Here is a 15,224-nt window from a genome sequence, read left to right on the forward strand (position 1 = left end):
ACAAATTTAGAAAGGTTGACTGAAAAAAAAATCGTGTTTTGAAGATCCGATCTCTTATTTTCAAAGCAAAATTTACCTAATGTAGTAAATCTTTTCAAATGTACCACTTAATATTAAAAAATTACCCACTTTCTAAAAAAAAACAAATCTAATTTTGTGTGGTTTATTAAAAGTATGCAAAAATAACTTTACACACAAGTCATATTGAACCTGGAGCCTCTGACCCTCCTCTGTGCAAAAGAAAATAAAAAAACTGAGCATAGTTATATGAGTAATTGAAGAAGTAATCTATGGTTTTCTACTACAAATATATTAACTATTTTATTTATTCTCTTAAAGTAAGAGAAAAAGAGGGAAATGTTTTGAGGAGATGCTCCTGAAAGATGCCAAAGGAAGGTGAATGTGGTGGTGAAAAGGGGAAAAACCATGCATCACATGTAATGAAATCAAATGAGTTGTGCTATGGTATGGTATGGTGTGTGATCTAATCTAAATTTTGAATCAAGCTTATTCTTATTCGTCCACAACAAAAGTCAAGCGCCGCGCCAATCGCCACCTTTCCTCCCGTCATAATCCCACCGGCCGCCACACCACACCATTCAGTCAACCTTATACAATCACACGCAACCCATTTCTGTTACCACAATAACTATAAAATCTTTCACAACAAACACGTGTCTTCATTCTTCAATCATCATTTCTAACTGCTCACACCAACGCCACCACTCCATTCCCCAATGCTTCGTTTTCTTTTGCTGCTGTTCTTACTGGGCCTGGGAGCCCGGGTGGAGTCACACGAAGAATCCGGCCCCTGGAGCTGCGACTCCGACTCCGAGATCCGAGCCGAGGCCAATTTCAAACCCGGCGTTATTACACTGGATGGCCGCGCCGACGATTGGAAGGACATTGATGGGTCCTACTTCCCCCTCCTCCCCGCCCTCGACCCTGACGCTGAGAATGAATTCAAAGGGGGAAAGATGAGCGTTAAGGTATCACACTCCATTCTCTTCATTTACCTCTCGTCAATTTTATTTCTTTATTATTTTTCTCACTTTTTTTGGTTGTTGCAGAGTGTGCATGATGGCCGCGATATCTTCTTTCTGTTGCAAGTCGACGGTGATTATGCGTACTCCAAAGGGTAATATGCCGGCACACGCAAACAAACTTCATCTATTGCGGATTTAGCTTGTTTGTTTTGAATACCAAACCGAACTTATTTCTGTTGATTATGTTTTGAATTATATGTTAGGGTCTGATATGTTTGTAAAGAAGAGAAGATGGATTATAATTTTGAATTTTATTTGAACTCTATATACATCTAATACGGTTTTATTATTTTATCATTTTATCAAATTATCCTATTTATTAACATGATGTGTCACTTTGGTGAGTTCCTGTATAGTGTCTGCATAACAAAGTTTTACACCAATATTACTTATAGATTAAGTTTTTTATAAGTATTATCATCTTTTTTTGTGGTAATTTATGACGAGATTTGGTTTGGTTGGTGCATTTGTTTTGCAACGCAGTGAAAGCAACAAATGTCCATCTGTTGCTCTCATGTTTCAGATTGGAGATGGTGCCTCTTATCATAATGTAAGCTGATGCACTGAACAATAGTTTGTTCAGATTTTTTTCTAAGTTTTGCAGTCTTTGTTGCTTTCAATTATATCCCCTGACCCTTTATTAGAATATTTTTATGAAACATTATTTGATGATTGTGTCTATTGTTATAAGATGGGTGGCTGTGAGGAACATTCAACCTCATGCACTAACAAGACCTGCAAAGGTCATGAAGTGGACATTATGCACTTTTCCATAGGAAGTGCTATTCCGGGACGGCTTTATGGTGGCAATCCCCTGGACAATAGGGATGGAAATGGTGGCGACAGGTGATGCGCTGAAAAGTTTCTTGACTTGTACTATATTGGTTGACAATTCATGATAGATAGGCTATTTTTTTAGCTGGACGTGTTCATTCAGTTTCCTATATTTTGTTGGTACAGGTTTGGTCACTTGGTTGATCTGTATTCCTGGAATCCACATTGTAGATACTTGGATGGAACTGGTCCTCCAGGTTCTGGTATGTACAAGTGCAACACCATTAATAAGAATTATATGTTGCATGACTGAAAAAACAACAGAATGAATGGATTAAAACACCCAGTGAAAGTATCACCAGAGGCTTCCTCCTAGAAATTTGAAACTACTGGTCTTGTAGTTGCTTTGCATGAGTTCACTCTTGTCCACTAACCACATCTTGCTTCATACTTATGCCCTTTATTATGGTGTTCATGCAATTCTTTAAGTGGAACATGCTTTATTCTTCTATATGCATTTTCTACTATCATATTGCTTGTCTTTTTCCCCTTCCAGTGTTGTCTGTATTTTCTATTGTACGTTATTTAGTTTGCTTACTTATAAATATCCTTCACAGTTTACTCACTTTGGCCATATAAAAAAATAACGATATCTTGTTTCGAATAATGCACGAGGTGGTCCATTATTTTATTGTTCACGTTGATATTAATCTCTTCTAAATTTTCTCCTTAATTTTTTTTTTCTCAGCAGTTTTTGTAAAATAATTTATCTTTGCCCTACAAATCCCAATTTAAAACTGATATAACTTTACATATGGAAATGATTAAGCAGTGATTGAATTTTGGCATATGTATGATGCGTCTTAAATTACTTTAAGATGGCTTCATTCATATTGGAAGAAAGGGATGTGCCAAAATTAATTAAGGCATCTCTTATCCGTATATTAGAGGTCGAGAAGATGGAGATATAAGTGTTTTTTATGCTATAAGATTTCATAAGACAACTTTTAAGTTCCCAAATCAGGAAAAGGTGATAATTAAGTTTTAAAATGGCATGACACAAGATTGGCTAGTGCTGTTGTTGGGCCCACAGTTCATAACACTCAACACAATAGCACCAAGCAGTCTTTCATTGTAACCACAATCGCTGTCTTACATCAGTTACTTTATACTCAGTGGTATTTTCATAATCTTAAACATATAATATTTTCTCTTAGTATCCAAAATGGTGTGTGCAGAATAACATATGTAGTCTCATAATGACAAACCAGTTTACATTATTTTCTTCTTCGGTAGAAAAAAGCACCATTTCTGCTAGGATAGCAAACAAAGATTCATTTTACCAGGTGAATTAGTCACATTAAAAAATGAAAGGCTTTTAATTTGGTTAAAAGCAAAAACTTCCAAAATATTATTGTTTCCATAGACCTTTTGATGGAGTTTTCATTGACTCCTTGATAAATTCTTCGGTTGAAATTGATTTATGAATGAAGTTATGGAAGGCAGGGGAAGAATTGGATCATATGCATGGTGAATTCCGTGAGCAATGGTAGGAGAATGGTGCTAGGAAGGAGGTTAGACCAACCTTTTAGCTATTTCTCTAGGCTTCTCAACTAAGAGAGTGAGAGCAAGAGATAAGAGAGACTAAGAGAGGAATGTAAACACCAATTTGGCAGCAATTCAATTCCCATTCATAGTCTAAATATTACAAAGTAAGCACACGTATTTATAGGGCTTAAGTCTCATAAAATTGACTCTTAAGTTCCTAAATCCTCTCCACTCATAGAATGACATGTGACGCTTATCTTTTAGGCTTCTTAAAATCCTCTCCATTTGCATGATGACATGTGGCAATCCTTGCTTCAAGAAACTCTCCAATGAGGAAAGGACACATGGCACCAATGACGTGAAGAGTCAAGGAAGGAGGGGTCTATGAGAAAATGACAAGTGCCAATGGAACTTGGAGAGTCAAGGGTGGAAGAGGTGCCATGTGGAGTCTTGTATGGGAGACATGTGGACATCCAACTTGGCGGCCTCAAATGCAAGCAAGGTTATCAGACTCAAGAGTCTACTCAGACTCGTGGGAGGTCTGTAAACCCGACTCGTAGACTCGTAAGAGTCTACTTCATACAAAAAATTTAATAAAAAAGAATTCATGATACCAATTTCATAATACTGAAATAAACATGTTCATACTTCAAAATATTATTTGTCAAACTGATAAGATAATTAAATAATTAAAACAACACAAACGTTATCAAGTTTAAAAGTCTCATTCATCTAATCCTCTAAGGAAATCATCTCCAACATCTTCATTATCATCTCCATCATCATCTTCATCACCATCTTCATCTTCATCATCATCTTCATCACCATGAACTTTATCATCAAAAACTATATTATCAAAATCAACTGCATCTAGAATTGAATCATTTAAACTTGTTCCTCCAACTACGTCAACATTTACACCATCATCTTCAACTTGAGTTTGCTCAACCTCAACAACATTATCTCCTTCTTCAGTTATCCATTCATTATTAGACTCGATGTCATTAAATGGGAGAGCAACATCTTTTCTAATTTGTTTGTTTCTCAACTTCGAGTTATACATTACACACACCAAGCCATTAATTTTTTTTCCTAGTGCAAACAATTTCTTCTTTTAGTATGAACCTATAATTAAATATGAAATTTTAGTCAATATATAAAACAAATCAAGAAAAACCTTAAATAACTTCATGAACTTGAATTATTATTTCAAATGAGCTCCAATTACACTCACACCCTGAAGAACTACAAGTTAAACTCAAAACATGAACAACTAACCTCTTTAGTTCTGAAGTTCCATCCCCAAACATCTCCCACCATTCTCCAGGGAACATAACTTTCCTACACTCCTTTGCATTTTCCATAGAAAATAGTCCTCTAGCATAGTGAAAATCAGTAAGTTGCAAATTGTTTTTTGTCCTTTCTATAACGTCATTAACCAATTTTCTCGTGCACATGTACAAACCTTCCTTCACCTCAACATCATCATTTCTAAAAGTTGGTTCATAGTGAAGTTGGGGGTTTAGGTAATAGGCAACTGCATGCAAAGGTCTATGAAGCTGATTATCCCACCTTTGATCAATGATTTTCCAAATAGGTTCATAACTACGTACCAATTATGTTATATTAGAAATAATTCACAAATAAATAAGTATTTAAATTTAAAATAGAAGAAAGTTAGAAATGTTACCTTTCTTGATATTATTAAAGTTGCTTTTAATCTTCTCTTTGGCGCAATCCATCTCCTCATATATAAATCTCATTGCGGGTTTTGCATCCGAATCTACCAATCGAAGGACCACCATAAGAGGGGCAACAACTTTTAAGCATATAGTTACATTCTTCCAAAATTGACTATCTAATACCACATTTTGATTTTTCTCCCTTCTTGTGAAGTTCCAAACTTGCTTGTTTTCCATTATTCAGAGTTAAACATGGTCATTGATGATGTTTTCATTTCATACAAACAAGCTAGAGTCAAGTAAGTTGTGGCAAATCTAGTCATTCCAAGCCTTATCAAGTCCCATCCCTTTGTAAACCTTTTCAAAATGCAAATTAGCATGGTTCTACCGTAAATGTAGGAAGTGATCCTTCCCTTCTTGATAGTAGTTTCATGGACCTTTAATTGCTTTTCAAAATATTCAAAGATTAAATCAATACAATGGGCAGCACATGGAGTCCAATATAAATGCTCCCTTTGTTGCATCAACAGTTCTCCAGCTGCCTTGAAATTTGCAGCATTATCAATAACTACCTGCAGTACGTTTTCCTCACCAACAAATTCTACCGTATCATTCAACATTTTAAATACTTTCATGCAGTTTGAGATGTCAGAGGTATCTAATAAATAAAGAAACACATATCCTTTAGGACTGTTCACAAAAAAGTTACAAATTGAACGTCTTTTCTTGATCCTTATACTCTTGAAGTTGTATATCAGTTTTGTCCACTGCTTGTTTCAAAAGCTTCTCTCTGATATCATGATATGATGGAGGTTTATAGCCAACGCCTTATCTATCAATCATGTCACACATTTTTGCAAAAGTTGGATTTCTAATAATATTGAACAGGATGACACTTGTGTAGAAAAATTCAGCAATTTGAGCATCAACTTTTTCTTCATCACCTCTCTTGTATATTTGATTTGATTTAGAGTAGCTTGAACACCATCAGTAGATTTACTTTTAAATATCTTGCTAGTGCTACTAGCACTTTCACTCTCTTCCTCACCATCAATTTGTCCAAGGCTATTGAACTTTCTTTTCTTCCGTGAGGCATCTTTAGCTTGCTTCTGATACAACTTTCAACATTAAAACTTTGATTTCTTTTGATACTGATACACAAGGTCTAGAGTCATATCTAGTTCCGGCAAGATGATGTTTCCATTAAATGTCTTTGAGCAGTAATTACATTTCACTTTTTTACCGTTCCCTGAAACATCAACTCCATGCTTCCATCCAATATTTTTTCTATTTCCCACAAAATTTTTACTTCTAGGTGGTAGTGGAAATGCTGAATTTGAAGCACTTCTAGACATCTTATAATATGCCAACATTCTAAAAAAACACAATCAATCTGCCAAAAATCTAAAAAAAAAAAAACAATCTGCCCAAAAATTCTCAAACCCAACCTAAAAATAACCCTAAACCCAATAAGCTAAAAAGCTCAAACCCAATTTAAAAACCCCTAACCCTAAACCCAATATTTCCTAATTTTCCAACCCTCATAAAAGAGCCCCATGAAACCCATAGCATCATCAACATACTTGTGAGGCGTGCGGCACTGCGAGGTGAGGCGGAGCAACGATGGCGATTCACGATGATGAAGATGAAGATGAGAACGTGAACATGAGCTGTGTGAACTAGGTAAAGAAATCATAAATTCTAACATAGCATTAATGAAACGCACCTCTCTGAACTGTTTTGGGCTTTTTTTTCGAACTCGGTGACTCGGCCTCGAACTCACGAGTTTGCACCGAGTTCACCGAGTTTGACCGAGTATGTTGCGCGTTTACTCAAAAGTGAGTTTACTCACGAGTTAACTCGTGACCCTTTAGTTGGACTCTTAAACTCGTAAGGGTTTGATAACCTTGGGTGCAAGGCTTAAGACCCAACACCCTATTCTACTTGGTCCAAAATACAAGGCCTAAAATAAATCTAAACTACTCTATACTATTTTACAGATAGAGGTCTTGTATTCTTAATGCTTCATGTTGGAGATCCCACATCGACTAAAGATAAAGACATTTCATAGTATATAAATGGGTGCAAACCTCACTTTAGAAGTAGGTTTTATAAAGTTGAGTTAAGTTTAAAGTCCATTTCTTAATATGGTATCAAAGCCATTTAGAGCCTATTCTAACGAGAGTGTGGTGGGCCTATCGTGCCACCCACTATTGGACCGCTATCGGATCATCCATAAATATATAATTACACACACAAGTTGAGAGTCTCGGCGTGAGGGGAGTGTGTTGGAGATCTCACACCGACTAGAAATTAGGACATTTCATAGTATATAAGTAGGTGCAAACCTCACTTTATAAGTCGATTTTATAAGGTTGAGTTAGGCTTAAAGTCCACTTCTTAATATAGTATCAGAGTCATTTTGAGTTTATCCTAGCAAGAGTTTGTTGGGCTTATCAGGCCACCCGCTATCGGATCACCCATAAATATATAGTCACAAGTACGAATTGGTAGTCTCGGCGTGAGGGGATGTGTTGGAGATCTCATATCGACTAGAGATAAGAACATTTCATAGTATATAAGTGGGTGCAAACCTCACCTTAGAAACCGATTTTATATGATTGAGTTAGGCTTAAAGTCCATTTTTTAATACTTCCAAAATCTTTTAGAGTGATCTTCTACTAAGTTGAACTTGGCTCAAATGCCTTATTGGAGGCCTAAACAAGCCCAATTAGGCCCAAACTCCTAGTAAACTCTTTATTCTTGACTACAGTCTCTCATATGGGCTTGCATTGAACCCTCCCTCTTGAAAAGAAGATTTGTCCTCAGATTTTGCATGAAGCTCATTGACTGCAACCTTTATTTGCTCTTTTCTTGTTTACTTTCCTCCAGGATAAAAAAAAAAATCAATCTACAAGAAACATCAAATAAAAGTGGGATAAGTCTCTTCATTAAAAGGAAACTAAGAAATTGTTTTTAAAATAAGATGTATCAAAACAACGCCCTTTATTTTTAAAAGGGATCATTGGTTTTAGAAACATCTTTTTCTTCACTTTGTTTTTGTTGTTGCTTTGTGCCATGTAACAACAAGACAAATTGATGTTTTTGAATCTTTTTGGAAGAAGAGTTAGCATCATGATTTAATTGAAAGGAAAAGTTCAAAGTATTGCAATCCCCTTTTAAGGTTTATGTCTCAACTATGCTTGTAAGGGGTGTTGTAAGAGACTTTTCTTCCTTTTCTTTTCTCTCTTTTTTTTCTCCTCTTTTCTATCTTTTCTTTCTCTTCTTTATTCTCAATAAAAGTTTGTACTTTTTTCTCTTGTTATAAATTCTTTTTCTCTTGCTATAATTTTTCTTCCTATTATTACAAACTTTGTTATTTTTTCTCTAATCTTTTTTATTTTTCTCATATGAAAGCGAAACAAATTTTCTTCTTAAACATGCCTTCAACTCACGCCAATTCATTATTTTTAATTTTCTCCCAATTGAAACATCATATTGCCTTTGTTTCCACCAAGACATGACATTCTTGAAAACTTAAAGTAGCCATGGATACTTTTCTATTTTCATATACTTGGTGGTATTTAAGAAGTTTCTCAACCTTCATCTCCCATTCTAAATATTCCTCAATAATTTTATTTCTATAGAAAGAAGGGAGGTCTATTTTAGGCTTTGTAGAATGAGGATGATTAAGTAAACTCCTAGTAAACTCTTGATTAATTATCTAGCTATGTGACCTCTTTATTTTTTCCTACAGTCTCGTAGATGGGTTTGCATCACCTTTCTTAATTGTGGTTGACTCATACAAATATAAAGAAATTAGTGGTGGATCTATGGATTTGTATCAAAAATCTTTCTTGCGGTATAAATGAAGGTCAAATGGTGTGTCCTATTGATGTGAGGAAATAATGGTACAAATGTCTAAAGTGTATTGACAATAATGACTGGCCAAATGAATATGCAAGTATTGTAGCATATTGGCAATAATGGCTAAGTTTTAAGGAACAATTGAATAGTCATGGATAGAAAATGTTTATGCTTAAGGGAGAACGTACCATGTGAAAGAAATCCACACTTGAAGAAATTTTTGGAGCACAAGTGTGAATATAATGTTCTCACATTGGATAAGAATGGACAATTAGTTGAACTACATATCAGTGAAGTGAACCTACAAACCTAATGCCTTAATGTGGTGTCAAATTTAGTTGTGTAGTTTGTCCTTGATCATTTGATAGAGATATTCCTAGTGTTTTATCCCATTAGATTCCCAACAATTTCCAAGTCATATTCCTCTTGTCTTTCATTCAAGTTACAACGTATATACTATGTCCTACTCATACTTAAGTGAAAAAGCTTTAGTCTTCAAAGTTTATTTTCAAAGCTAAGTTTAAAGTTAACAACTTCCCTTGATTAAAAATAATATGTAATTTGTAAAAAGAAATGCAATCAGTAATAATCCTTTGTATGTCTCTAGTAATCACATTCAAGATTAAGTAAAACAAATAAGGACTTAAGTTTGAGCCTTGTTGTTGTCCTATCCCCATCCAAAAGTTCTTAATGCTTCATGCAGTTTTCACACTAGTGGTTATCATATCATACATTTCTTTTGTATGTTTGATTTAAGTCACAAAACATCTTTCTTTTCCAAAGTCATTCACTGCACTTCTCTTGATACTTGATTATAAGTTTTTTCGAAGTCAATAAAACTTATATGCAAATCTCTTTATTTCAGTATCTTTTCATCTACCTCGTTAAATATAAATGACTTCTGTTATAAACCTTCCAAGTACTTCTCTTGACACCTGATCGTAAGTTGTTTTGAAGTCAATATTACTTATATATAAGTCTCTTTACTTCAGTATCTTTTCATCTACCTCCTAAAATGTAAATGACTTCCTTAATAAACCTCCCTAATATAAAACAACTTAAATCTATGTTTTACCACATTTTCCATAATTTCTCAGTGTGACTCACAAGTTTTAATCCTTTGTTGTTAACGTATTCCTGCATATTTCCCTTGTTCTTGAATATACGAACTAAAGCTCTTCCCCCCCCCCCCCCCCCCCCCCCCGACTTAATTGACATCTTAGATCTAAAAATCTCATTGTGGGGTGATAAGCACCCGAACACTTGAGAAACCTACCTTAAAAAGCTAACAATTAAAGGGGGAGAACCAAACACTCAAATACTTTACCAAGTATCTCATCCTAAGAGTTCACAATTCAGCATCAACCAGCTTTGATACAAATTGATAGCATCCAAACAGTTGGGGAACCCTCCTCAAAAGCTAGTTATTAAGGGGTAGAACCAAACATTTAAATACTCTTTCTCCCGCACTACTTGATGAGGGACTTAGACACCCCACAATATTAAAGTCTATAATGGGCCAAATGATACATTGTGCTCATATGCACTTTTGAACTAAAATAAGAATACCGTCCAGACCAACAACTTAACTACTATCCATCCTTTTCAGGGTCTCTTTTTTTCACAACTTACTACCAAAACAAAATCAATTTGTGAACTTAAACTTCCCCTCCTATAAATGATTTGACGTTCCTCCTTCTTGAAACAAGTGTTCATAATTCTAAAATCATAAGTTATAAAGAAATCAAGAATAAACTGTCATTCCTCTAGTTTTCTAAAACTAGAACCACATGGACTCCTATAAATTTCCTTGCCTCACTGCTGTCCATTTAGATGCCTTCCTAAGAAAATCTTCTTGTGTAATGCCTCAAACCAATCCCACCAAATCCTTCCAAAACTTTTCTTTTTAACAAGTGCTTCAGATCCTACTGGAAGTACCAATAATATTGATGGTCTCGAATGCAACCAATAGTTTTAAGGTTCAAATTTGGCTTCAATTTTTTTTACTTCAACCGGCCTCTCTTTCCAATCCTTGTCCACAACAATACCCACACTATTATTCTCTCTAATTTTCCCTGTATGCCAAAGTTTAAATCCTGATGTACCTAACTCCTTAACTTTTTCTCTAACCCATTTGGACTCTCGTTGGTACATAATGTTAATCCTCTTTTGAATCATGTACCTATCACCTTTATAAGCTTACCTGTCAAAGAACCAATATTCCAAGTAGCAAAAACCTCTGAACTAGCTTCTCTGTCCACATCTGTATACTGTATATGTTAAGAAAATACGAGCATTCTCACTTATTTAAACACTATATATGGACATTGATGCTGCGACTAGATCATTTGGCTCTGTACTCAAGTCATATAGCTCGTTACTTCACCAAGTAACATCTGAATTAATCTCTACGAGAATGATGAATTAAATTTATGTCGGTAGATTTTGTGCAGAGAATTGACATTTTGTTGGCCTATTAATGTTTATGGTTCAAGAGTTACAATAAAATGTCTACTACTTCATAGGAATTGAATACAATGATAACGCAACTATTTTCAATGAGTTAAAATTCTGAAAGGAAAGACACTTCCCTCCAGGCAATTAATTTTTCTTTAATTTATGTATTATGACTTGGAATGTTGTGGTTTATTAATATAATATAATTTTGTTTTCAACTTGTCAGTTGTTGATACTTGTTAATCTTATAACTTTTATCATTGAAGGTATATAGACTAACCCTTTTTCTGTTGTTAGCTAATGATTCTAGTGCGCAGAATGACTGGAAGGGTGCCTGGTGGCATAGTAGTTTCACGGTTCACTCAGGTGACTGATTCATTCATAGATAAAAAAAAATAGTATGTCCTATACATTAATGGTACTTGGAAGCTGAATTCAGACTGAATTGTTGGTTGATAGTGAAGGAATCCCAAAACAGTGTTTTCTGAGCAGTTGTTAAAATACGTTTCCTTATCTATCTATATACTACTTAAGAAGTAAAGGGTTCGTATATATGACATAAAACATGCCTTGTACTATGCTTCATTTATGATTTCTGTTTTATGGTATGTCAACAGCACTTTAAAATTTTTCATACATGTTAGTGGCAGTTGCTTTCAGTTGGTGCCATCTATGTGGCTTAATCTCCCACTAAGTGCCAAGAGTTTAGTGATCCATTAAAGAAGAAAACCCGCTTTGTTTCTTATGTCTTCTTGCATACAAAATATCCTCTTTTGCGAATAAACCCATATTTTCGTTCTCCATGGTTTCAAACATCGTCACATTAGTCTCTATTATTCAAGTTATCATCAAATCAGCCCTTCTTCAATGACATTTTACTTGAGATCAAGAGACTAAATTGATTTGCATTGTTTAGGTGTTATGTTGATGTTAAAATATACGGACTATTAAAGTGATGATTTTTTGCATTATTGAGTGGATTACTTTGATGATAAATATTGAGGACCAAAAATACGACACCTATTTTCTCATAGGACAAAAGTAGGGATTTATTCTATCTTTTGTTAAAGCATATTTTGTATTCTATATTTCTAATGTATCAAACTCAGTCATGGACTCAATTAGGTGCAGGGTCAGCGGTTAAAATAGTAATTGGTTAACTGGTTGAACCATATGTGTGTACCAGAAATGCTTCCTCTATTTCAAAACAACAGTGTTTTTAACTTTTGAAGTTATTTTTTCCAGTAATACCAACTCATATCAGTAAAAAATAATATATTATTATTTATATTGAAAAGAGAGACAAAAGTCTAAGAATTAAAGATATTTGTTACTAAATTTGTATTATTTCCCCTTCTCATGTAATTAAAGTTTTTTTACGCAGATTAAGAACAGCAATAGATATACTGCTTTTTCAAATGATTTTATTAGAAATTAGTTGTTTTAGTCAGGGTACCTTAAAAGACTATTATTTTAAAACTGCGGTAGTATAACAACAGGAACATTATAACTAACATAGAGTTTTGGTGTAATGCTTGTTAATATTGTGTCATAGGATCAAATTATTAGCTCACAGATTCGCACGTTAGTTCTTTAACCAGGGATAACACTAAATAGTTTACAAAACCAGTAAAATTTATTAACCTCGGTTATTTTTCTCGCTGGTTCAGACTAGTTCTATCAGAGCCTCTGATTTGTTGGGTCGAGCTGTTTTTATTTTATTTTATCAGAGCACCTTAACTACAGTACCTTAAATCTGATCTCTCTGCTTTGTTTTACCCTATCTTTTAGTTACTTAGTATCTTTTTTCCCTTCTTTTTTCTTTGTATTGGTACTCACATGCTTGTCTGTAACAGGTTTCGTAGAGGATCAGAGTCCATATGCAGATAATGGAAAAAAGGGCACATACTTTTTTGAATTTTCCAGGCCTTTGAGGACTATGGATCATCTTCAACAGGTTAGAACCTTGAAACTAATATGACATTAACAAGTTTTATTTGCTAAAAGCTTGCAATGATTTGTTGATATTTTTCACATCAGCTCAATTCTTTGTTCCGAAGTTCTCTTTCAATTAATCTTTGGAGTCTTTTGTAAATCTAATGGGTTGGGGATGAAAACATAATAACTTATTATTTATCAATTTTGATCAATGCTGGCACAGTGTATCCCAGGTCATGCGATACACAATATTTTTTCAATCAATCTCTATGCTGTTTTGTTGTTGAAAAAGCTTTGTCTTTGGATATGATTGCTTATACTGTACTGTTTGTTTTACCTTCTTCACAATGCAAAGTTGCCTTCCGAATAAATGTTTATTGCCTATGGCCAAAAACTAAAACAAATCAGATTTAGATCACTGCCTCTCTTTTTCTTTGTTTTGTTTGGGATGGGAGCAAAGATGAAAAAGATCTTTTCAAATATATGTGCTTGAAGGAATTTTTCTGAATCATGTTTTGACATATTGCGTTTTTTTCTTTTAGTTTCTTACTAGCTAAGAACCCATTTTTAGCCTAAATAGAGAGAACTGGAAACCAAATTTATATTTTTGTTTTAATAGTTCTGTACGGAGTAATATCTGTATTCCATAACTTCATTTATAAAATAAGTAGCAAGTAAAATGATGGAAAATAATACCTTGCAGGACGTGCAATTTAACATCGGTGGATCCAGTAAGATGTCTGTTGCATTCTGGTATCCACTAGATGGTCAGCCATGGCATGGTTCGGGACACTACTCTGTTAACTGTGATTGGGTTCCCATTGACATATCTATTGGCGGTTCTTTGACGGGCAACTCAGTAGATGCAGCATCAAGTAGTTCGTGGAATGTGGCTAGTGCCTTTTCCGTTATACTATCAGTAGCAGCACTTTGTGTATCTGTGTTTGTGAGCTACCGTGTGTTCAATCCCAAGAGTGTTTCCTTTACACCGTTAGAGAACAACCTTTAAATATTGAACCAACAGCTTGAGTTTGGGATTGTACTATTCATTACGCTTGTACTAGATAGGTTTGTACTGTGTAGTGCTTTCTCTTTGCTCTATTTTTTTAGTTGTAACTGAAGCATTACTTTAGTTATTTTAAGCAGTGTCAAAAAAGTATTAATTGATTATCTGCATTATGGAGTTACATCCTCTTCGGCTTAGTTGTTGCAATTGCAGTACCATTTGCTTTTCAGTAGTTTTCAGCATCATTTAGTACGAAATCGAACTTGAATTGGAATTCGGCCAAAGGAAGAGAAAGATTTTGGGTATAAATAAAAACAAATTGAGAAAAAAAATGAAACCATGGGTTCTTCCTTTTTGGTACTTGGTTGCATAACTGTGAGACTGACTCTTGTTGGAAAGTGATGGTTAGGTAAAATTCTTCTTTAGGTAACAACTTCACAATTTGAATTTCTAAACATTTCAGACAAAGTTTACCAGGAGTTGTAATCTATTTTCACTTCAAGTAATCGCAATTAAGTTGTCAATACAAAATGCATAGCTAACTTGATATGAAAATATTGATGAGGCATAGGTGATATAATTGAATTTAACAACCCTCTGCTTATTACTGTATTAAGGTTCCAATTGCATAAAGGAAATTTGAAAAGGTTTATTTATCAAAAGAAACTACCAGACTTAATGCCATGAATTTCTCCCTCCTTATCAGGTTAACCAAGCTCTAGCTGTAAAATAAATGCTTAGTATAAGGACTTAGCAGAAACTGTGACACTGGAGAATGTAGGCTTTGAATGTCAGTTGCAAAACAGGACAGTGCATATGAATCGATTTTCTGAAAAAATGAGTCATCTAACAACTAATCCCACTTACGTTCATTTTCATAAATTAAAATCATTACAAGAAACGAAA

At 34.4% G+C, this 15,224-nt stretch overlaps 1 protein-coding gene and 1 pseudogene across 1 annotated transcript; one reads left to right on the forward strand and one right to left on the reverse strand.

Moving 5' to 3' along the window:
• Positions 1-340: 340 nt before the first annotated feature.
• LOC137830199 (heme binding protein) lies at positions 341-14,499 on the forward strand. Its single transcript, XM_068637381.2, is given in 9 exon segments — positions 341-989; positions 1,071-1,138; positions 1,530-1,596; positions 1,738-1,892; positions 2,007-2,083; positions 11,672-11,740; positions 13,231-13,264; positions 13,266-13,331; positions 14,016-14,499. Coding segments are annotated over 8 exon segments (765 nt in total). The 5' UTR covers positions 341-737; the 3' UTR covers positions 13,309-13,331; positions 14,016-14,499.
• Positions 4,093-6,405, reverse strand: LOC150025995 (uncharacterized; annotated as a pseudogene).
• Positions 14,500-15,224: the final 725 nt, after the last annotated feature.

Source organism: Phaseolus vulgaris, chromosome 7, assembly GCF_051622355.1.
Source record: "Phaseolus vulgaris cultivar YP4 chromosome 7, ASM5162235v1, whole genome shotgun sequence".
Taxonomy (NCBI): domain Eukaryota; kingdom Viridiplantae; phylum Streptophyta; class Magnoliopsida; order Fabales; family Fabaceae; genus Phaseolus; species Phaseolus vulgaris.